Below are 24,381 nucleotides of genomic sequence, written 5' to 3' on the forward strand. Positions count from 1 at the left end.
TTCTCCATATTGGTCAGGCTGGTCTCAAACTCCCAACCTCAGATGATCCGCCCGCCTCTGCCTCCCAAAGTGCTGGGATTACAGGCGTGAGCCACCGTGCCTGGCCAGTAGATTCTTTCTAACACACTCATGCTTATTTTATGTTTAAATTTTAATCTATTTATTTATTTTGAGACCAGTATATGAGACTGGCTAATTTTTATGTTTTTGGTAGAGACGAGGTTTTACCATGTTGGCCAGGCTGGTCTCGAACTCCTGGGCTCAAGCCATCCGCCCACCTCAGCCTCCCAAAGTGCTGGGATTACAGGCGTGACAGACATTGGCAGAGGACCAAGGTTCAAGGGGATGGAGATTCTCTGATGGTTGCGAAGTTGCATCAGAGTACAGCCAGGGAGGTTTAGGAGAGCTTGCTTTTTCTGAGAATTTTCTAGGAACTTGAGATTTTTAGGAATTTTGGGGGTACAATTCCAACTGACTCAGCTCTCAGGGAGGGAATGATTCAGATTCTCCATAGGGTGATTTTGTGTTGCCAACCTCCAGGCCTTGAGGAAGGGTTTGCATTGATTCAAAAGGCTAGGTGGACCTGAACTATATGCCCAGGTATTTTGAGTTTTAAGGACATTTTCTGGTCTTCCAAATATTCCAGCTGGTATTCTGTGCTTTTTTTTTTTTTTTTTTTTTTTTTTTTTTTTTTTGAGACAGATTCTTGCTCTGTCGCCCAGGCTGGAGTGCAGTGGCGTGATCCCCTCGGCTCACTGCAACCTCTGCCTCCCGGGTTCACGCCATCCTCCTGCCTCAGCCTCCCGAGTAGCTGGGATTACAGGCGCCCGCCACCACGCCCGGCTAATTTTTGTACTTTTAGTAGAGATGGGCTTCGCCATGTTGGCCAGGCTGGTCCCAAACTCCTGACCTCAGGTGATCCGCCTGCCTTGGCCTCCCAAAGTGCTGGGATTAGAGGCATGAGTCACCGCGCCCTGCCAGGATGAGGCGTATGACGAGGGGCCCGCAGCTTCCATGGCCTGCCCGGATATGCCACCCTCCAGGTACGTCCACATGCTTAGCTGTCAGGGATCTCTTGAAACCCTGTCCTCCTGGGTTTTGATGGATGCTTCCTTACCCAGACATGACTGATGAAACCATTGGCCAATGGTGATCAGCCTCACCCTCAGCTTCCTTCCCCTCCCAGAAGTTTGCCCTCTAATCCTACTGGGGTCTTTGCAGAGACCAGTCCCCATCCTGAAGCTATCGGTGAACATTAGCACACAAAATACAAAAAGACGGCACTTTGGAGACTCCGTGGAATTCTGGAGCTGCTTTCCAGGAAACAGGCATGAAGACCAAATACAAATGTCACAGTATCACACACACGCCATTACAACATGTGACTTTTTGTATTTATCATCTCTCTCGACTTTGGTTAGATGAACAGGCAGAAGAGCCAGAATGGAAGCTTGGAGTGCAAACTTGGGATTCCAGAATGGGATAGAGGCAGTATATGTTAGGATCTTGGCAGCAGCCAAAATGGACTATTCTGTGGCCAATGAAGTCATTTGCGGGGACCTTGAGGTTGGGGTACAGGATGAGCTGGAATGAGGGGACTCGATGACCCGTGTACACCAGGCCGATCGGGTGAGCAGCGTTGGGTAATCTGGGTAGTGTGTCTGCATTTCTCAGACCGACACTGGTGGTGACCCCACCCTCTGGTATTGGCGGTTGTGGAGTTTCTTGTTTTTGATGAATATGCTTGCATTTGGCTTTCTTGAGTTTTGCTCTGTGATTCTTGAACCAGACCTGAAGGGAAGAGAGAGAAGAGAATGGGGTGGAATTCAGATGACTTGTCATTCTGTTTTTTAAAAATTTTTACTTTTTAGTTTTTATTTTGTTAAACGTATTTTATTTATTTATATTCTTTTTTTAAGCTTTAAGTTTTTAACTTTTCTTTTTTTTCTTCTTTTTTTTTTTTTGTTTGGCCCTTAAACTCTCCTATCCAAATATTTATTTATTTATTTTTATTTTATTTTATTTTATTTTTGAGATGTAGTCTCACTTTGTCGCCCAGGCTGGAGTTCAGTACCACGATCTCGGCTCACCGCAACCTCCGCCTCCCAGGTTCAAGAGATTCTTCTGCCTCAGCCTCCTGAGTAGCAGGGACTACAGGCTCACACCACTATGCCTGGCTAATTTTTGTATTTTTAGTACAGACAGGGTTTCACCATATTGGCCAGGCTGGTCTCGAACTCCTGACCTCATAATCCGCCCGCCTTGGCCTCCCAAAGTGCTGGGATTACAGGCATGAGCCACCATACCCAGCCCAAGTTTTCCTTTTAGTTGATAATATGAGTACTTCTAGGTGAGAACAGCTAGTGCCACAGCTTGGCCACTTACATCCTGTTTGTGGAACCCTTCTCAATCTACTCCCAGAAAGGGGCAGAAATGAGAGATTTTGGGGACAGAAATTGAGACGGGGGTCAGAAAACCGAGAGCAGGGGATAGGAGAGCAAGGGGATCAGTTGCAGGGGCTGCTCTGGGACTCAGGCCAGCCAACTAGGGCTCGTGGCCAAATCTGACCACCCCGTCTTTGTATCACCCATGCACTAATAGGCTTTACATTTTAAAATGGTTGAGAAAAAACAAACACAATAAGAGTACTATTTTGTGTTGTATGTGTGTTGGGAGTGAAAGAAAAAAGAGAAAATAAAAGAATACTACTGGCCAGGCACAGTGGCTCATGCCTATAATCCCAGGGCTCTGGGAAGCTGAGGTGGGTGGATCGCTTGATTTCAGGAGTTTGAGTCCAGCCTGGGCAACATGACGAAACCCCATCTCTACAAAAAACACACAAATTGGCTGGGCCTGGTGGTACACACCAGTAGTATCAGCTACTCGGAAGGCTATAGTACCACACACCTATAGTCCCACCTACTTGGGAATCTGGGTGGGAGGATGGCTTCAGCCCAGGAATTCAAAGCTGCAGTGAGCTATGATGGTGCCACTACACTCCAGTGTGGGCAAGAGCAACACCCTGTCTTAAAACAAAACAACACTATTTTGTAATGTGAAAATTGTATAAACTTCAGGCCAGGAGCAGTGGCTCATGCCTGTAATCTTGACACTTTGAGAGGCCAAGGCAGGTGAATCACTTGAGACCAGGAGTTCAAGATCAGCCTCCTGGGCAACATAGCGAAACCCCATCTCTACCAAAAAAAAAAAAAAAAACAAAAAAAAATACAGCTGGGCTTAGTGGCTCACACCTGTAATCCCAACACTTTGGGAGCTGAGGGAGGCAGATCACCTGAAGTCAGGAGTTCGAGACCAGGCTGGCCAACCTGGTGAGACCCTGTCTCTACTAAAAATAAAAACATTAGCTGGGCGTGGTGGTGCACTCCTGTAATCCCAGCTACTAGGGAAGCTGAGGCAGGAGAATCGCTTGAACCCGGGAGGCAGAGGTTGCAGTGAGCTGAGATCATGCCACTGCACTCCAGCCTGGGCAAAAGAGTGAGACTCCATCTCAAAAAAAAAAAAAAAAAAAAATTAGCCAGGCATGGTAGTGTGCACCTGTAGTCCCAGTTACTTGTGGGGCTGAGGTAGGAGGATTGCTTGAGCCAGGGAGGTCGAGGCTGCAATGAGCTGTGATTGCACCACCGCACTCCAACCTGAGTAAAAGAGTTTCTGGGAACACAGATGGGCCTCTTGTTTACGTTGTCTGTGGCTGCCTTTGCACTGTGGTGGCATAGTTAAAATAGTTGCTAGAGAGACGGTATGGCCCACAAAGCTTCAATTATTTACTACCTGGTCCTTTACCGGAAAAATTTTCCCATTCTTGCTCTAGGGGGTTAAAGAAAGGTTTACAGGGACGTGAGTAGGCGAGTGTGGGTTTGGGGAAGATTGGCAATTGGAATGAGACCTCAGGAATTATCCTAGAGGGACTCTGAATTTAGATTAGATCAGGAAGGCAGTTTAGTGAGAAGAGGGATCATTTTCCAACCTGCAGTACTGTTGGGTGTATGTCTATTTTCGAGGCCATTTCTTTCTGAAGGCTGGGGTTTGGGTATGGGTTCTCATTGAACAAGATGTTCAGATCTTCCAGTTGCTTCTTAGTGAACATGGTTCGTTTCCTGTGTGAATGCATCTGGTCCTTGCCTTGAAAGAGGGGGAAAAAGACACAAATGGGAAATACTAACAACTCCATTCTCAAAAGCCTGAACTTTCCTTTCCTTTCCACCGAGGTACACCATGATGATCAAGTGACTGAGGTTCTATCACCCAGGCTGGAGTGCAGTGGCACAATCTCAGCTCACTGCAACCTCCACCTCCTGAGTTCAAGCGATTCTCCTGCCTCAGCCTCCCGAGTAGCTGGGATTACAGGCACATGCCACCATGCCTGGATAATTTTTGTATTTCTAGCAGAGACAGGGTTTCACCATGTTGGCTAGGCTGGTCTCGAACTCCTGACATCAGGTGATCCACCCGCCTCAGCCTCCCAAAGTGTTGGAATTACATGTGTGAGCCACCGTGCCCAGTCGTGACTGAGGTTCTTAGATATCCAGACACCGCTGGCCAGGGTCGTGCCTCAGGCTGCAGTCCCAGGACTGTGGGAGGCTGAAGCGGGAGGACAACTTGATCTGCATTTTGTCCTTGTTTTTCCAAGCCTCATTTGTCATTTTTATAGGAAAGGGTTGTTCCTTTCCCCCTTGGTTCCTCCATCCTTTTTTTCTGTTATCATTTAAACATGGGATCCCTTGCTCACGCCTGTAATCCCAGCACTTTGGGAGGCCAGGGCGGGCAGATCACATCAGGTCATGAGTTCAAGACCAGCCTGGCCAGCATGGTGAAACCCTGTCTCTATTAAAAATACAAAAATTAGCCGGGCGCGGTGGTGCATGCCTGCAATCCCAGCTACTCAGGAGGCTGAGGCAGGAGAATCGACTGAACACCAGAGGAAGAGGGTGTGGTGAGCCGAGATTACGCCATTGCACTCCAGCCTGAGACAGAGGGAGACCCTGTCTCAAAAAATAAATAAATAAATAAATAAATAAATAAATAAATAAATAAGGGATCGCTTGTGCCTTACCTCTTGGGTTCTATTTTCTTTGTGTAGAAATAGGCAACTCAATCCAAGGTGATGGACATGGTTTTATTCTTATCATTTATTCAATGTTTATTACGTATTCTTTTAGGAATATAGCAAGGAAATAAGCAGAAAAATAACATCACTGCTGTCACAGATGTCACCTTTTACTTTCTTTTTCTGGAGACAGTGTACTGCTGTGTTGCCCAGTGGCATGATCACGGCTCACTTCAGCCTCAACCTCCCCAGGCTCAAGCGATCCTCTCACTTCAGCCTCCCGAGTAGCTGGAATTAAAGGACACTGCCATGCCCAGCTAATTTTTGTATTTTTGTAGAGACAACATCTTGTTTTGTTGCCCAGGCTGGTCTTGAACTCCTGGGCTGAAGCAACCTGCCCGCCTTAGCCTCCCAAAGTGCCGGGATGACAGGCACGAGCCACCGCATGCCTGGCTCTAAAAGATCTGAATCGCATCGTGCCTGAAAATGGTTTAGCAGCAGCCGCAGAATCTAGTAAGTGCCCATGAACATGAGATTTCCAGCTTGGCTAAGCCTATATTCTATTTAGGACCTAATCATCCTCATAGGAATCAGATTCCCCTGCTCTCAAGAACAAGCATCGGGGTGGGAAGCATTAGGACACAACAACGAGGGAGAAGATTTGGGATTCGAAGGCAGAAACTGGCTTCCCTGCATTTGCCTGTGCTGTCGGATGACAGCTGCGGCCGGGCACCGTGGCTCACACTGGTCATCCCAGCACTTTGGGAGGCCGAGGCCAGCGGATCACATGAGGTCTGGGGTTTGAGACCAACCTGGCCAACATGGTGAAACCCCATCTCTATAAAGATACAAAAATTGGGCCGGGTGCAATGGCTCACGCCTGTCACCCCAGCACTTTGGGAGGCTGAGCCAGACGGATCACAAGGTCAGGAGTTCGAGACCAGCCTGGTTAATATGGTGAAACCCCATCTCTACTAAAAATACAAAAAAAAAATTAGCCAGGTGTGGTGGCGTGTGCCTGTAATCCCAGCTACTCGGGAGGCTGAGGCAGGAGAATTGCTTGAACCTGGGAGATGGAGGTTGCAGTGAGCTGAGATCGTGCCACTGCACTCCAGCCTGAGTGACAGAGTGAGACTCCGTCTCAAAAAACAAAAAACAAAACAAAACAAAAACAACAACAAAAACGATGACAGCCTGTGTGGGAAGTCCCCACCACCCACGTGGACGAAGCACCGGCTTCAGCTGCCTGGTCCCTCTGCCTTTTCCCACCGCCAGCTGCTTTCCACTTCTTCACGTGTCTTCGCTTCAGTTCTCATTTTTTCTGGCTTACCTTTACGAAGATCCTCTGAGCCTGGCATCTTCTAATCCAGATGTGCGCCTGGGTTCAGGTCCAGGGATAAGAACTAGCAAAGATCAAATCCGGACTTAAGTAGCTTCCTCCACAGCCACACCCGACTCCCACCTCCTCCACCTTTCTCTGCCCTATCTGCCTCCAATATGATCCCTCGGTCCTCCAGAGCCCCCTGGATTTCTCCCAATACTGTCATTTTATCTAATATTGATTGAGCAGAGACCAACGACTCAAAGGTGAGTCCACAAACCAGCCCCACTAACGCTCCTGGGAGTTGTTAAAATGCAGAATCCTGGCCCACTCCAGACCTCCTGAGCAGAAGCTGTGATTTCTTTTCTTTTTTTCTTTTTTTTTTTTTTGAGACAGAGTCCCACTCTGTCACCCAGGCTGGAGTGCAATGACACCATCTTGGCTCACTGCAGCCTCTGCCTCCCGGTTCAAGGGATTCTCATGTCTCAGCCTCCTGAGTAGCTGAGATCATAGGCCTGTGCCACCACGCCCGACTAATTTTTGTATTTTTAGTAGAGATGGGGTTTCCACCATGTTGGCCAGGCTGGTCTTGAACTCCTGCCCTCAACGTTTCTGACTCAGTCTGGGGATGTGCTGACTTCCATATCTAACAAGCACCCAGGTGACCAGGCTCTGTAATGGGGACCGGGAATGTGATTGTGAATAATAAAGTCTAGGTTTAAACCCTAAAGGGGCTTTCAGGCAACTTATATATTCTTTAGTGGCTAATATATGCTTGGCATTGTTCTGCATATCCTGATTTAGTTAATTCACTCAGAAATCATCTAATTTTATTTATTTATTTATTTAGAGATGGAGTCTCGCTCTGTCACCCAGGCTGGAGTACAGTGGCACAATCTCGGCTCACAGCAACCTCCGCCTCTCAGGTTCAAGCAATTCTCCTGCCTCAGCCTCCCCAGTAGCTGGGATTACAGGCACCCACCATCAAGCCCGGCTAATCAGAGGTGGCTCACACCTGTAATCCCAGCACTTTGGGAGGCCAAGGCAGGTGGATCACCTGAGGTCAGGAGTTCAAGACCATCCGGGCCAACATGGCGAAACCCCGTCTCTACTAAAAATACGAAAATTAGCTGGGTGTGGTGGTGGGCGCCTGTAATCCCAGCTACTTGGGAGGCTGAGGCAGGAGAATTGCTTGAACCCGGGAGGCAGAGGTTGCAGCGAGCTGAGATCGCACCACTGCACTCCAGCCTGGGTGACAGGAGTGAGACTCCATCTCAAAAAAATAAAAAAAGAAAAAGCTGCAACACCTTTCAGATGCCCAGGCTCACACCATGTATACCTTTTATCTTGACGACAAGGGCAGTTTGAGTTCAGATTCACAGAAGTGGCAGTTTTTCTTGCCATTCCATCCATTTGAATCTCAGTTCTGCACATCTCTACTTGTGATAGTGGTTAGCCTTTGCATAAATGAGCTTGTAGCTACTTTTTTTTTTTTCTTTTTGAGACAGGGTCTTGCTATGTCTCAAAAAACACAGCTGACTGCAGCCTTGACCTACTGGGTTCAAGTGATCCTCCTACATTAGCCCCCCAAGTAGCCGTGACTGCAATGGCCCAGGCCTAGCCTGGAGTGCAGTGGCAAACTCATAGCTCAATGCAGCCTTAACCTCCTGGGCCTAGGTGAGCCTCTCACCTAAGCCTCCTGAGTAACTGGGACTGCAGGTGCACACTACCATACCCGGCTAATTTTTGTGTTTTTTGTAGAGATGGGATTTTGGCTAGGCTAGTCTCAAAGTCTTAGGCACAAGCCATCCTCCCACCTTAGCCTCCCAAAGTGCTGGGATTAGTAAGAGACAGGATCTTCCTGCGTTACTCAGGCTGGAGGGCAGTGGCTATTCACAAGCTGATTTCACTATGGATCAGCATGAGAGCATTTTTTTTTTTTTTTTTTTTTTTTTTGAGATGGAGTCTCACTCTGTCACGCAGGCTGGAGTGCAGTGGCGTGATCTCGGCTCACTGCTCACTGCAACCTCCGTCTCCTGGGTTCAAGCAATTCTCCTGCCTCAGCCTCCCGAATAGCTGGGATAACAGGCACACGCCACCACGCCCAGCTAATTTTTTTTTGTATTTTTAGTAGAGACGGGGTTTCACCATGTTGGCCAGACTGGTCTCAAACTCCTGACCTCAGGTGATCCGCTGATCCGCCTGCCTTGGCCTCCCAAAGTGCTGAGATTACAGGCGTGAGCCACTATGCCCAGCCAGCATGTAAGTTTTGACCTGCTCCATTTTCAACCTAGACCATTTCCCCACTTCTTAGGCAACCTGGTGGGAGGTCACCACATTGATGCCGAACTTAGTGTGGATGCCCAATTGGCAGAGCACATTACAGCCTAGAACTCCTGGGCTCAAGCCATCCTCCCCCCTCAGCCTCCCAAAGTGCTGGGATTACAGGCGTGAGCCACTGTGCCCGGCCTGATGGACAGTATATCTTTAGAGGTGAATAAGACATACCAAGCAACAATTTTAAGCCACAATTTTATCTTGTGATAGTGTCAGAAACCAATTTAAAGAGAGCCTGTAATCTGCCATCTGTTTCTCTGGATTTATCTTTTCCAGGTATTTCATAAAAAAAAAAATCATAGGCCAGACGAAGTGGCTCACACCTGTAATCCCAGCAGTTTGGGAGGCCAAGAAGGGAGGATCACCTGAGCCCAGGAGACCAGCTTTTCAAAAACTAAAATAAAATGACATTATACAATATGTAACCTTTTGTGTGCTGGCTTCTTTTACTCAGCATGTTGTTTTCAAGGTTTATCCTCATGGTATAATGTGTCAGTATCTCGTTCCTCTTTTTTTTTTTTTTTTTTTTTGAGATAGAGTCTTGCTCTGTTGCCCAGGCTGGAGTGCAGTGGCAGGATCTCAGCTCACTGCAATCTCTCTGCCTCCCAAATTCAAGTGATTCTCGTGCCTTAGTCTCCTGAGTAGCTGGGATTACAGGTGTGCACTAACACACCTGGCTGATTTTTGTATTTTTAGTAGAGACCTGGTTTCACCATGTTGGCCAGGCTGGTCTCAAACTCCTGGCCTCAAGTGATCTGCCCACCTCGGCCTCCCAAAGTGCTGAGAATACTGGTGTGAGCCACCACGCCGAGCCCCTTTTTACAGCTGAATTATATTCCATTGTATGGATAAACCATATTTGTTTAATCCATTCATTTGTGGGTGGACAGGCTGGGAGGAGGAGGGAGTGGGGAATACCTGCTTATGGGACTTTATTTTGGAGTTAGGAAAATGTTTTGGGGCCAGGCACGGGGGCTCACATCTGTAATCCCAGCACTTGAGAGGCCGAGGCGGGTGGATCACCTGAGGTCAGGAATTTGAGACCAGCCTGACCAACATGGAGAAACCTCATCTCTACTAAAGATACAAAATTAGCCGGGTGCCGTGGCACATGCCTGTAATCCCAGCTACTCGGGAAGCTGAGGCAGGAGAATTGTCTGAACCTGGGAGGCAGAGGTGGCGGTGAGCGGAGATTGTGTCATTGCACTCTTGCCCGGGCAAGAAGAGCGAAACTCTGTCTCAAAAAAAAAAAAAAAAAAAAAGAAAGGAAAAGTTTTGGACCTACCTAGAGATGGTGGTTGCACAACGTTGTGAACGTACTAAATGCCACCGAACCGCTTATTTTTAAACGGTTAATTATATGTTATTCGTATGTCACCACAGTTAGCAGAAAACACTCAGAAGTGTCAAAGTTCAGTTATCAGAGCTACAAAGACCTGCTTTCCCTCATGCTGGTACCATTAGTCCAAAGATGCTAAACCCACAGACTGCTTATTTTTATTTTTATTATATTTGAGACAGGGTCAGGCCAGGCGCGGTGGCTCAAGCCTGTAATCCCAGCACTTTGGGAGGCCGAGACGGGCGGATCACGAGGTCAGGAGATCGAGACCATCCTGGCTAACACGGTGAAACCCCGTCTCTACTAAAAATACAAAAAAATTAGCCGGGCGTGTTGGCGGGCGCCTGTAGTCCCAGCTACTCAGAGAGGCTGAGGCAGAAGAATGGCGTGAACCCGGGAGGCTAAGCTTGCAGTGAGCGGAGATCGCGCCACTGCACTCCAGCCTGGGGCACAGAGCAAGACTCCGTCTCAAAAAAAAAAAAAAAAAAAAAAAAAAAAAAAAAAAAAAAAAAAAAAAAAAAATTTGAGACAGGGTCTTGCTCTGTTGCCCGGCATAGAGTACACTGGCATTTTATTTTATTTTAGGTTTCAGAGACAGGGTCTCACTGTGTTACCCAGGCTGGTCTCAACCTCCAGGATCAAGTAATCTTCCCACCTCAGCCTCCCAAATCACTGGGATTATAGGCGTGGGCCACTGCACCCAGCAAGTTTGCTTATTTGTACCTTTGGGTACGTTTTTGCCCCTTATCCTGGGTTAAAGATAGGGCCAGCTACTGTATGTTGACATCAGAACAGCCCAAGTGCTTGCTTTAGAAATTTTTTTTTTATTTTTGAGATGGAGTCTTACTCTGTCACCCAGGCTGGAGTTCAGTGGCTTGATCTCAGCTCACTGCAACCTCCGCCTCCCAGATTCAAGCAATTCTCCTGCCTCAGCCTCCTACATAGCTGGGATTACAGGCATGCGCCACCATGCCCAGGTAATTTTTGTATTTGCCACATTGGCCAGGTTGGTCTCCAACTCCTGACTGCAAGTGATCCGCCCACCTTGGCCTCCCAAAGTGCTGGGAGTACAGGCGTGAGCTACCGCACCCGGCCAGAAACTTTTTGTGTTAAGAAAAACATCTCTGCCGGGCACGGTGGCTCGTGTCTGTACTCCCAGCACTTTGGGAGGCCAAGGCGGGCAGATCACCTGAGATCAGGAGTTCGAGACCAGCCAGGCCAACATGGCGACACCCCGTCTCTACTAAAAAAGTACAAAAATTAGCTGGGCATGGTGGTAGGCGCCTGTGATCCCAGCTACTGGGGAGGCTTAGGCAGGAGAATTGCTTGAACCTGGGAGGCAGAGGTTGCAGTGAGCCAAGATCATGCCATTGCACTCCAGCCTGGGCAATAAGAGTGAAACTCTGTCTCCAAAAAGAAAGAAAGAAAAACATCTCTCCCTTCCAATCCTCCTCCAGGAGTTCTTCCACTCCTTTCCTCTTGTGAGAGGCCTCAGTATATTAATTAAATGTTCTCAGTGATGCTCACTGGAGTCTGAAAAAGCACAGCTCAAAGATAAGCCTGCTTTTAAGGAGAGAAAAGAAGACTTGAATGAACAAAGTTTACAAGTCTTAGTGGTGGTTTTCAACCACAGCTGTATATTATCATTCTCAGGATTATAAGAAAATGCCTTCGGCTTCACTTCAGGCTCAGTCCACTTGAATCTCTGCGGGTGGAGTCTAAGTATGAGGATTTGTAAATGATCCTTCTACTGCGCAAACAGGGCTGGAAACCGCTGGCTCTGTTGCCATGTTTAGAGGGATTAAATTGGTGTCCTAAGGAATCACCTTGGAGGCTAAGTCAAGAGGTGCAACAGTGGGGCCAGGAGCAGTCAACCCCAGCACTTTGGGAGGTTGAGGCAGGCAGATCACCTGAGTTCAGGAGTTCAAGACCAGCCTGGGCAACATAGTGAAACCCTGGCTCTACTAGAAATACAAAAAAAAATTTAGCCGGGCGTGGTGGCAGGCGCCTATAATCCCAGCTACTCGGGAGACTGAGGCACTAGAATTGCTTGAACCCTGGAGGCAGAGGCTGCAGTAAGCCAAGATGACGCCACTGCACCCCAGCCTGGGAGACAGAGTAAAATGATGTCGAACAGAGTGGTTGAGACAGCCCATGAGAACCTCACGCCTTGACTAACACTCATTGCAAAACCGGAAGGCCAGTCCTGGGAAGGAGTCTGGCCACCACTCCCAAAATATCACTGGGATTAATATGATCTGTGCCTGGGGCACAATCACTAATCTTTTTTTTCTTTTTGGAGATAGGGTCTCCCTCTGTCTCCCAGGCTGGAGTGCAGTGCTGTGATCTCAGCTCACTGCAGCCTTGACCTCCTGGGCTCAAGCGATCAGCCTCCTAAGTAGGTAGCTAGGACTAGGGTGCCTGCCACCGTGCACAGCTAATTAAAAAGTTTTTTTGTAGAGATGGGGGTCTCACGGTGGGGCGCGGTGGCTTATGCCTGTAATCCCAGCACTGTGGGAGGCAAAGGCAGGCAGATCACCTGAGGTGAGGAGTTTGAGACCAGCCTAGCCAACATGGTGAAAACCCATTTCTACTAAAAATACAAAAATTAGCTGGGGCCGGGCACAGTGGCTCACGCCTGTAATCCCAGCACTTTGGGAAGCCAAGGCTGGTGGATCGCTTGAGGTCAGGAGTTTGCGACCAGCCTGGGCAACATGGTGAAGTCTCGTCTGTACCAAAAATACAAAAAATTAGCTAGGTTTGGTGGCACATGCCTGTAGTCCCTGTTACTCAGGAGGCTGAGGTGGGAGGACCACTTGAGCCTTGGAGGCAGATGTTGCAGTGAGCCGAGATCATGCCACTGCACTCTAGCCTGGGTGACAGAGTGAGACCCTGACACACACAAAAAAGGGGGGGCACCGGGCACAGTGGCTCACACCTGTAATCCCAGCACTGTGGGAGGCTGAGGCGGGCAGATCACCTGAGGTCAGGAGTTCCAGACCAGCCTGGCCAACATGGTGAAACCCCATCTCTACTAAAGATACAAAAATTAGCCAGGTGTGGTGGCACGCACTTGTAGACCCAGCTACCTGGGAGGCTGAGGCAGGAGAATCGCTTGAACCTGGAAGGTGAAGGTTGCAGTGAGCCGAGATCACACCATTGCCCTCCAGCCTGGGTGACACGGTGAGACTTCCTCTCAAAAAAAAAAAAAAAAAAAGGAATTATGAGAAGAGGCAGAGGCATGCGATCTCTGTGTCTCATGTTCTCCAGGGAGTAGAAGACCTGAGCAACCAGGAAGAGAGGGTGCCTGTGCAGTGGGCATCATTGAGGCTCTATCCTCAGACCACTGCTTGTGTAATGCACCCACGAACAGAGACGCGGTAGCAGGGTAGCAGGAGAAGAGACGAAGGATGTGGCTAATAGCATGAGCTGTCTCTCACGAAAGCTGAGCTCATTCTCACAGCCTGGGAGTTTCTGGCTGTGATTAGGGCCAGACACACTGGCTCATGCCTGTGATAAGAGTACCAGCGAGAGGCCGAGGCGGGAGGATCACTTGAGGCCGGGAGTTTGAGATGAGTCTGGGCAAAAAAACCAAATCCTGTCTCTACAAAAAAAATTTTAAAATTAGCCAGGCATGGAGGCATGCGCCTATAGTCCTGGTACTCCAGAGGCTAAGGCAGGAGGATCGCTGGAGCCCGGAAGGTTGAGCTATGGTGGTGCCACTGCACTCTAAGCTGGGCGACAGAGCAAGACCCTGTCTCAAAAAAAAAAAAACAAAAAAACAAAAAAAAGCCCCATGATGAGACCTTGACCTGCTATTGCCCTTTAAGCGGAATGACTGACTAGTTAGTGGTAAGTTGATTACATTCGATCCTTTCCCCTGGAGAGGGCAGTGGTGGAGGTGATTGATTTGTGCTTCCTGTTTCTGTAGCTATACCACCGGGAACACGCCCGATCTCGTCTGATTTGTATTTCCTGGAACTGATGTGTTTTCTTTCTTTCTTTTTTTTTTTTTTTTTGTGACTGTCGCCCAGGCTGGAGTGCAATGGCCCGATCTCAGCTCACTGCAATGCCCGCCTCCCGGGTTCAAGCGATTCTCCTGCCTCAGTCTCCCGAGTAGGTGTAAGCCACCAGGCCCAGCCATTTTCTAACATTCTTGTAATCCCAGCACCTTGGGAGGCCAAGGCAGGTGGATCACTTGTGGCCAGGAGTTCAAGACCAGCCTGGCCAACATGGTGAAACCCCGTCTCTACTAAAAATACAAAACGAAAGGCCGGGCACGGTGGCTCATGCCTGTAATCCCAACTACTCAGAAGCCTGAGGTAAGAGAATGGCTTGAAACTGGGAGGCTTCAGTGAACCGAGGTTGCAGTCAGCCAAGATCAAGCCACTGCACTCTAGCCTGGGCGACAGTGTGAGACTCTGTCTCAAAAAAACAAAAAACGACACAAAAAAACAGCTGGGCATGGTGGCTCCCTGTGCCTGTAATCCCAGCCCTTTGGGAGGCCAAGGAGGGCAGATCACCTGAGGTCAGGAGTTTGAGACCAGCCTGGGCAACATGGCAAAAGCCCATCTCTACTAAAAAAGTACAAAAATTAGCTGGGGGTGGTGGTAGGCCCCTATGATCCCAGCTACTCAGGAGGCTGAGGCAGAAGGATTGCTTGAACCCGGGAGGCAGAGGTTGCAGTGAGTCGAGATTGCGCCACTGCACTCCAGCCTGGGCGACAGAGCAAGACCCTGTCTCAAAAAAAAAAAAAAAGGTACAACAACCAGTGTATTAATATGAAATACACTCTTTACATCACATATTTATTACCTTACACAGAAAGAGCTGCCATCGTGGAATAACATAATGGTATTTATTTATTTATTTATTTATTTATTTATTGAGATGGAGTTTCGCTCTTGTCGCCCTGGCTGGAGTGCAATGGCGCAATCTTGGCTCACTGCAACCTCTGCCTCCTGGGTTCAAGAGGTTCTCCTGCCTCAGCCTCCTGAGTAACTGGGATTACAGGCATCTGCCATCACGCCCAGCTAATTTTGTATTTTTAGTAGAGATGGGGTTTCACCATGTTGGGCAGGCTGGTCTCAAACTCCTGACCCCAGGTAATTCACTTTCCTTGGCAAGTGTAATCCCAAAGTGTTGGGATTACAGGTGTGAGCCATTGCACTGGGCCAGGAATGGCTTTTTTTTTTTTTTGAGATGTAGTTTCACTCTTGTTGCCCAGGCTGGAGTGCAATGGTGCGGTCTCTGCTCACTGCAACCTCTGCCTCTGGGATTCAAGTGATTCTCCTGCCTCAGCCTCCCAAGTAGCTGGGATTACAGGCATGTGCCACCGCGCCCAGCTAATTTTGTATTTTTAGTAGAGATGGAGTTTCTTCATGTTGGTCAGGCTGGTCTCAAACTCCCAACCTCAGGTGATCCGCCCTCCTTGGCCTCCCAAAGTGCTGGGATTACAGGCGTGAGCCACCGTACCCGGCCAGGAATGGCTTTTTAATTAATTAATTTATTTATTATTTATTTATTTTTTTTTTTGAGACGGAGTCTCACTCTGTCGCCCAGGCTGGTGTGCAGTGGCGCAATCTCGGCTCACTGCAACCTCCGCCTCCTGGGTTCACGCCATTCTCCTGCCTCAGCCTCCCGAGTAGCTGGGACTACAGGCACCCGCCACGAGGCCCAGCTAATTTTTTTTGTATTTTTGGTAGATACAGTATTTCACCATGTTAGCCAGGATGGTCTCGATCTCCTGACCTCGTGATCCGCCTGCCTCGGCCTCCCAAAGTGCTGGGATTACAGGCATGAGCCACCGCGCTCGGCCCAGGAATGGCTTTTTAAAGAGCTCAACTGAAGTGTCAGCTCAGGTATGACGTCCCATGGGGTTGGGGTGCTGTCCTCTAAGATGCAATATCTGCATATAACCAACAGTCAATATAAGGGGCTGTGACCCTAGTAGTTAGAATACACAGGTGTAGCTACCGGGGAGTGAAATAGAATTGGCATTTATCAATATCCTGTCTAGGGACCCACTTGAAAAAATTGTGCTTCTTGTCCCCAAACCTTATCTGGCGCGATGTCTTCATTTTGGAAGAGAGAACACTTTCACCAAGAAGCACAGTAAGGTCGTCTGCCTGGTGACTGTGGGCTCTTCAGGCTGATTAAGCGCTGGGCAGAGAAATGAGGTAGTTGGCGGGCATGGATCATCAACCACCAGCACTATGAAGAGACTGGGTTGCTGCTGCATATTGGGGCAGGAAGGTTCTTGTCTGGAACTCAGAGAATTCCCCATGCCTAACAGGAAATTGCACAACCACAGCCCAGTAAAAGTACAGTAACTGAGATAACACCAAGGGAGGGTGGAATCAGACTCTTAGTAAGACGAGGTCTCATTATGTTACCTAGGCTGATCTTACACTTCTGGGCTCAAGTGATCTTCCTGCCTCAGTCTCCCAAAATGCTGGGATTATAGGCATGAGCCACCATGCCCAGCCCCCCGCCCTCCGATAACTAAATATGTGACGCTGACATTTTCCAGTGGCTCATGCCCATAAACCCCTAAATTCCTTGTTTACTGCAAGACATCAAGAAAGAACAAGTATATCCTGCTGAAAGCATCTCACAGATAAGAATCTCTGGTTATTTTCCTCTAATAAATACCATGAGATCTGATTAGCATGTTTACGAAGAAGTTTGACCAAGGGATGTCTCCTCAGATATCACCAGGTTGGGAGAAAGAATGGATTATAGACTAGTTAACCTTTTCCTTCCTAGCAACACCGGACTCAGATCTTTCAGAAACAAAGGCCTGAGTCACCCCACCAGGCAAATGAGTTACAAAAAGTGAAGTACTGGCCCACCATGAGGAAATGTAGAAGACGTAGGGGAAACAGATGAGTATCAGTAATGGTTTGGGGCCCACATAACAATGAGGATTGTAGTTTGCTCTGGTAAACATATTGTATTGAAATTTTTAAATAGCTATAGCAGTATACAAATGCATGCCTAAGAATGTTCGGAAAATATTTTTTTCTAGGAACTATTGCCTTTTGGTTTTTTTGGAACAGAGTCTTGCTCTGTTTCCCAGGGTGGAGTGCAGTGGCGCAATCTTGGTTTACTGCAACCTCTACCTCCATGTTCAACCGATTCTCCTGCCTCAACCTACCTAGCAGCTGGGATTACAGGTGCTGACCACCATGCCCAGCTAATTTTTTGTATTAGACAGCGTTTCACCATGTTGGCCAGGCTGGTCTGGAACTCCTGACCTAAAGTGATCAGCCCGCCTCAGACTCCCCAAGTGCTGGGATTATAGACGTGAGCCACCGTGCCTGGCCTGTATTGAAAATTTTATATAGATCGTGGCTGGATCTTTGCTTAAAGACTTAATGACTAAATGAACTTACATATAGAAATGAGGCTGGGTGCAGTGGCTTATGCCTGTAATCCCAGCACTTTGGGAGGCACAGGTGGGAGGATCATTTGAGGCCAGGAGTTCAAGACCAATCTGGGCAACATAGCAAGCCCTTGCCTCTACAAAAAATAAAAAAATCAGCTGGGCACTGTGGCATGCAACTGCAGTCCCAGCTACTCCAGAGGATGAGGCAGGAGGATTGCTTGAATCCAGGGGGTTGGGATTTTAGTGAACCTTAATTGTGCCCCTGCATTCTAGCCTGGGTGACACAGTGAGACCTTGTATCTGAAAAAAAATAAAAAATAAAAAATATGGAAATGAGCATTTTCAAGAAGCACAAGGATTGTTCAGTAGCAGATGTCCATATCATACTCTCTTGTACACCTCTAATTTTAACCTGAGCCTCACTGTTCAGTCTCATGAAAGCAGAGACTCACTTGATTCTACCATACTCTCACCTCATGAACGTGCCATACATCTTTTAGTATTCTGCTCTGGGGTCCTTTCTGCTGTCATTTATCCCATAGAAAATAGCTTTGCCGGGCATGGTGGCCCATGCCTGTAATCCCAGCACTTTGGGCGGCTGAGGAGAGTGGATCACCTGAGGTCAGGTATTTGAGACCAGCCTGGGCAACAAGGTGAAACCCCGTCTCTACTAAAAATAAAAAATTTAGAAATCATGCTACTGCACTCCAGCCTGGGCAACAGAGTGAGACTCAGTCTGAAAACAACAACAACAAAAAATTAAAAATGGAAAATAGCTTTGGCCGGGCAGGGTGGCTCACACCTGTAATCCCAGCACTTTGGGAGGCCAAGGCAGACAGATCACTTGAGGCCAGGAGTTCGAGACCAGCCTGACCAACATCGTGAAACCCCATCTCTACCAAAAAATGCAAAAAATTAGCCGGGCGTAGTGGCGCATGTCTGTAATCCCAGCTGTTCAGGAGGCTGAGGCAGGAGAATCTCTTGAACCCAGGAGGTAGAGGTTGCAGTGAGCCTAGACTGCACCACTGCACTCCAGCCTAGGGGACAGAGCGAGACCCTGTCTAAAGAAGAAAATAGGCCGTGTGCGGTGGGTCACACCTGCAATCTCAGCACTTTGGGAGGCGAAGGTGGGCGGATCATGAGGTCAGGAGATCGAGACCATCCTGGCTAACATGGTGAAACCCTGTCTCTACTAAAAATACAAAAAATTAGCCAGGCAAGGTGGCAGGCGCCTGTAGTCCCAGCTACTGGGAGGCTGAGGCAGGAGAATGGCGTGAACCCAGGAGGCGGAGCTTGCAGTGAGCCGAGATCACGCCATAGCACTCTAGCCTGGGGGAAAGAGCGAGACCCTGTCTAAAGAAGAAAGTAGCTTTGAATTGCAGGAAGTCAACATGTCTCAGAGAAACCGTCACCCAATGTGGGATGAAATTTGGCACAGAAATGTCCCAGCCTTTCATCTCTGTGGCAGGCGATGAGGCAGGGGATGATAAGAGGAAGCGTAAACAGTCTTCAACAGGCTTCAAAGGAATCAAACCCTCATTGTCCACTTCACAGACTTCAGCGACTTATCCTTTTTTTTTTTTTTTCTTTTTGAGATAGAGTCCCACTCTGTCACCCAGGCTGGAGTGCAATAGCATGATCTCGGCTCACTGCAACCTCCGCCTCCCAGGTTCAAGCAATTCTCCTGTCTTTGCCTCCTGAGTAGCTAGGACCACAGGCGTCTGCCACCAGGCCTGGCTAATTTTTTCTGTTTTCTGTTTTTTTTTTTTTTTTTGAGATGAAGTTTTGCTCTTGTCGCCCAGGCTGGAGTACAATGGCACTATCTCGGCTCATTGCAACCTCTGCCTCCCGGGTTCAAGTGATTCTCCTGCCTCAGCCTCCCAAGTAGCTGGGATTACAGGCATGCGCCACCACGCCAGGCTAATTTTTGTATTTTTAGTACAGACGGGGTTTCTCCATGTTGGTCAGGCTGGTCTCCAACTCCCGACCTCAGGTGATCCGCCCGTCTCTGCCTCGCAAAGTGCTAGGATTACAGGCATGAGCCACCACACCTGGCCTGTTTTCTGCATTTTTAGTAGAGACAGAGTTTCACTATGTTGGCCAGGCTGGTCTCAAACTCCCGACCTTGTGATCTGCCTGCCTCGGATTCCCAAAGTGCTGGGATTACAGGCGTGAGCCACCATGCCTGGCCTCAACATGTCCTTAGATAAGAAGTTGGCTCCCCATCCTTCCCTGTCTTACCCTCCCTGCTACCTCCCGCTTGGTTTAGGATCACATTCTAAATAAACCTCTGGAACTCAAGCCTTTGTATCAGTGTCTGCTTTAGAGAACCCAAATTACGTCAGTGTCATTCCGATCAACAGAATGGAGGCAGAGATGCAATCAACGGGGACATAAAAAGGACATGAAAGTGAAAGGTCTCCATTTCCCTAGAAAAGATGAATCTGTTACAAGGATAAAAGACTACTGGCCGAGTATGGTGGCTCATGCCTGTAGTCCCAGGACTTTGGGAGGCCGAGGCGGTTGGATCACCTGAGGTCAGGAGTTCAAGACCAGCCTGACCAACGTGGCAAAACCCCGTCTCTGCTAAAAGTACAAAATTAGCTGGGTTTGGTGGCGTATGCCTGTAATCCCAGCTGCTTGGGAGGCTAAGGCAGGAGAATTGCTTGAACCTGGGAGGTGGAGTTTGCAGTGAGCCAAGATCGTGCCACTGCACTCCAGCCTGGGTGACAGAGCAAGACTCCATCAAAAAAAAAAAAACAAAAAACTGGAGGCAATATGAATAATTTCCATTTTTCTATCTCTGAATCTTTAGTATTCTTTTTTTTTTTTTTTTTTTTTAGAGATGGGGTCTTGCTATGTTGCCCAGACTGGTCTCCAACTCCTTGAACTCCTGGTTCAAGCGATCCACCCACCTTGGCATCCCAAAGTGCTAAGATTACAGGCATGAGCTACCATGCTCATAGTGATTTTTTTTTATTCTTATTTTGTTTTTTAATTAGAAAAAGTATTTATTTCTGCTCCTTTCATACATGTTATGGTTCAGGCAACAGTCTTACATACCTGTCTGAAATAATCTACCATCACAGGCTCTAGCTGAAGCCAAAGCTCCGTAGGAAAAGCTGACCAGCTGTCCAGAGTTCTCAGCTCATGGAATCTTGCTTCTTGATTTTATGTTAATTTCTGAAAATCAGAAATGTCATCTCCAAAAAATGTTAAGGGGGTTGTAAAAAATAATCACTATATTTGCTATTATAGTTGTAGGTATGGAGTATATTTTCTTTTCTTTCTTCTTTTTTTTTTTGAAACAGAGTTTCGCTCTGTCGCCCAGGCTGAATTGCAGTGGCAACGATCTAGGCTCACTGCAGCCTCCGCCTCCCAGGTTCACATGATTCTCCTGCCTCAGCCTTCCAAGTAGCTGGGACTACAGGCACCCGCCACCATGCCCGGCTAATTTTCGTATTTTTAGTAGAGACGGGGTTTCACCATGGTGGCCGCGCTGGTCTGGAACTCCTGAACTTGTGATCTGCCCTCCTTGGCCTCCCAAAGTGCTGGGACTACAGGAGTGAGCCACTGCGCCTGGCCTATATTTTCTTAAAGAAATGAAAAACTAAGAAGAAAATGCCACTCATCATTGTTGGTATAGCAATATGGTCAGCAGGAAAAAAAAATTACTGTGATAAATTTGTCTCTTTAATAAAGAAGAAATTCTAGTCCAAGCTTCAATACACTTCCTGGTTTTCCACTAGATATTTCTTTTACTGCTGCTCTTCCTTCTTTTCTACATTTCATATTAGAGGACTGGACAGGCTTTAAAACTTCATTGACAGGAGCAAATCCAGTATCCACTGATTTCTTCTTAAAGGCACTCTAACCCATTAGATAGCCCGGCAGTTTCATTCTCACGAATACTCTAGCCATGAAAAAAACTCAATAGGACACAGACGAATCCAACAAATAGAAGAAGAAATCTATGGAGTTTTGGGATATTTGGTGCATTCGATCGGTCCAGGATTATGAAACCTAAACCTCTCATTGTGAACAGGAAGCTGGATCCAAGTCCTTCCATAATAATATTGTCCACTTACTCTGTAGGCCAAGAAAGCTACTGGCCTCTGATGCCCTTGTTCATCAGTCACAGAGCCAACACCTGGCGGTTCAACAATAACATCATAAAGGATTCCTCTGGTGATGAGGAAGTAAGACACCACCACCAGAGCATACATAGTCATGGCCAACAGCATGTGCAGCCAGGGCGGCTTCTTCAGCTTCAGGTTGGGACATTCAAGCACTAAGAACGGGACACAGTACAAAGTCTCCATGTTGGTGGCAGCAAGGGCCATTCTCGGCCTCTATTTTTTCTTATTTTTTGAGACAGAGTTTCGCTCTTGTTGCCCAGGCTGGAGTGCAATGGTGCGATCTCGGCTCATTGCAACCTCCGCCTACGAGGTTCAAGGGATTCTCCTGCCTCAGCCTCCCAAGTAGCCAGGATTACAGGTATGTGCCACCAAACCTGGCTAATTTTGTATTTTTAGCAGAGATAGGGTTTTGCCATGTTGGTTAGGCTGGTCTTGAACTCCTGACCTCAGGTGATCCACCCGCCTCGGCCTCCCAAAGTGTTGGTATTACAGGCGTGAGCCACTGCGCCAGGTCCAGGAGTATCTTTTAAATAAATGGCACTGGGACAGCTGAACATCCATATGGAAAAAAGGTGTTTGACCTCCACCCCATGCTATATATATGGAAGATTAATTCTAGTGGGTTGTAGATTGAAATGTTAAAGGCAGAACAATGAAGTTTACAGAAGAGCTTCATGTCTTCACGCTAGGGAAACACCTCTTTTTAATTTATTTTTATTTATTTATTTTTTTTGAGACAGGGTTTCACTCTTGTTGCCCAGGCTGGAGTGCAATGGTGCAATCTCGGGTCACTGCAACCTCTGCCTCCTGGATTCAAGTGATTCTCTTGCCTCAGCCTCCTGAGTAGCTGGGATTACAGACATGCACCACCACGCCCGGCTAATTTTGTGCTTTTAGTAGAGACGGGGTTTCTCCATGTTGGTCAGGCTGGTCTTGAACTCTTGACCTCAGGTGATCCACCCGCCTCGGCCTCCCAAAGTCCTGGGATTACAGGCGTGAGCCACCGTGCCCAGCCAACTTTTGGTTTTAAAAGGACATTATTGAGAAATTGAAAAAGCAATCCACAGAGTGGGAATTGTATCTAAATTGTAAAGAACTTCCGCTGGGCATGGTGGCTCACGCATGCAATCCCAGCACTTTGGGAGGCCGAGACAGGCAGATCACCTGAGGTCAGGAGTTCAAGACTAGCCTGGCCAACATGGTGAAATCCTGTCTTTACTAAAAGTATAAAAATTAGCCAGCCACGGTGGTGCATGCCTATAGTCCCAGCTACTTGGGAGGCTGAGGCGGGAGAATCGCTTGACTCCGGGGGGTGGAGCTTGCAGTGAGCTGAGATCGCCCCACTGCACTCCAGCCTGGGCAACAGAGCGAGACCCTGTCTCAAAAAAAAAAAAAAAAAAAAAGGCCGGGCACGGTGGCTCACGCCTGTAATCCCAGCACTTTGGGAGGCTGAGGCGGGCAAATCACAAGATTAGGAGATCGAGACCAGCCTGGCTAACAAGGTGAAACCCCGTCTCTACTAAAAATACAAAAAAATTAGCTGGATGTGGTGGCGGGTGCCTGTAGTCCCAGCTACTCGGGAGGCTGAGGCAGGAGAATGGCGTAAACCCGGGAGGTGGAGCTTTCAGTGAGCCGAGATCTTGCCACTGCACTCCAGCCTGGGCGACACAGGGAGACTGTGTCTCAAAAAAAAAAAAAAAAAAAAAAAAAAAAGAGAGAGAGAAAAAACTTCTATAGAAAAGAGAAAGGAAGAGAGAGAAAGAGGGAAGGAAGCAAGGAAGGGAAGGAGGGAGGGAGGAATGGAGCAAGAGAAAGAAATACTAACCAATGGGCCGGGCATGGTGGCTCACGCCTGTAATCCCAACACTTTGGGAGGTTGAGGCGGGTGGATCACCTGAGGTCAGGAGTTTGAGACCAGCCTGGCCAGCCTGGTGAAACCCTGTCTCTACTAAAAACACAAAAATTAGCCAGGTGCGATGGTGCGGACCCGTAGTCCCAGCTACTTCGGAGGCTGAGGCAGGAGCATTGCTTGAACCCAGGCGGTGGAGGTTGCAGTGAGCTGAGATCAGGCCACTGCACTCCAGCCTGGGTGACAGAGTGAGACTTTGTCTCAAAAAAAAAAAGAAAGGAAATACTACCCACTGGAGAAATGGGCAAAAGGCTTGGACACATATTTTACAAACACAAAATACCCACATGGTCAATAAACACAGGAAAAAAACTCCTCAATCTCCTTCGTCATTAGAGAAGTGTTACTTGAGAATTATTTAGGGGGGCTTACTAGAGGCCATGTTCTGTCCCAATTCCCTATGAAACTCTTGTTATGTAGGTTTGAAATGATTCCAACCACATCATTTGGGGTTGTGGAGTACACTCTTCCCTTCCTTCTCGTGCGTGACTTCTTATCAGATCTCACACATGAGGCCAGGTGCAGTGGCTCATGCCTGTAGTCCCAGCACTTTGGGAGGCCAAGGTGGGCAGATCGCTTGAGGTCAGGAGTTTGAGACTGGCCTGGTCAACATGATGAAACCCCCGTCTCTATTAAAAATACAAAAAAAAAAAAAAAAAAATTAGCGGGGCATGATGGCATGTGCCCGTAATTCCAGATACTTGGGAGGCTGAGGCAGGATAACTGCTAGAACCTGGGAGGTGAAGGTTACAGTTGAGCTGAGATGGTGCTACTGCACTCCCGCCTGGGCGACAGAGCGAGATTGCATCTCAACAACAACAACAACAAAGATCTCACACGTGAGAACGTGCAGTGAACTCCCCGTTCCTCTTGGACCCCAT

The 24,381-nt window shown here is 48.0% G+C and overlaps 1 protein-coding gene and 1 pseudogene across 2 annotated transcripts; both read right to left on the bottom strand.

The window, feature by feature from the left end:
- Positions 1-1,377: 1,377 nt before the first annotated feature.
- Positions 1,378-6,474, bottom strand: DPRX (divergent-paired related homeobox). The gene is made up of 3 exons (XM_003259731.2): positions 6,396-6,474; positions 3,986-4,140; positions 1,378-1,791 (listed from the first exon to the last, which is right to left on the bottom strand). The coding sequence occupies exons 1-3, from the start codon at positions 6,421-6,423 to the stop codon at positions 1,399-1,401; spliced, it is 576 nt and encodes a 191-aa protein (XP_003259779.1). The 5' UTR covers positions 6,424-6,474; the 3' UTR covers positions 1,378-1,398.
- A 14,585-nt stretch (positions 6,475-21,059) lies between these two features.
- LOC100601699 lies at positions 21,060-21,798 on the bottom strand (annotated as a pseudogene). Its single transcript, XR_004032109.1, has one exon. The product of XR_004032109.1 is annotated as an oligosaccharyltransferase complex subunit OSTC pseudogene (transcript).
- Between the last annotated feature and the right edge of the window lie 2,583 nt (positions 21,799-24,381).

This window comes from Nomascus leucogenys, chromosome 10 (genome assembly GCF_006542625.1).
Source record: "Nomascus leucogenys isolate Asia chromosome 10, Asia_NLE_v1, whole genome shotgun sequence".
Classification (NCBI taxonomy): Eukaryota; Metazoa; Chordata; class Mammalia; order Primates; family Hylobatidae; genus Nomascus; species Nomascus leucogenys.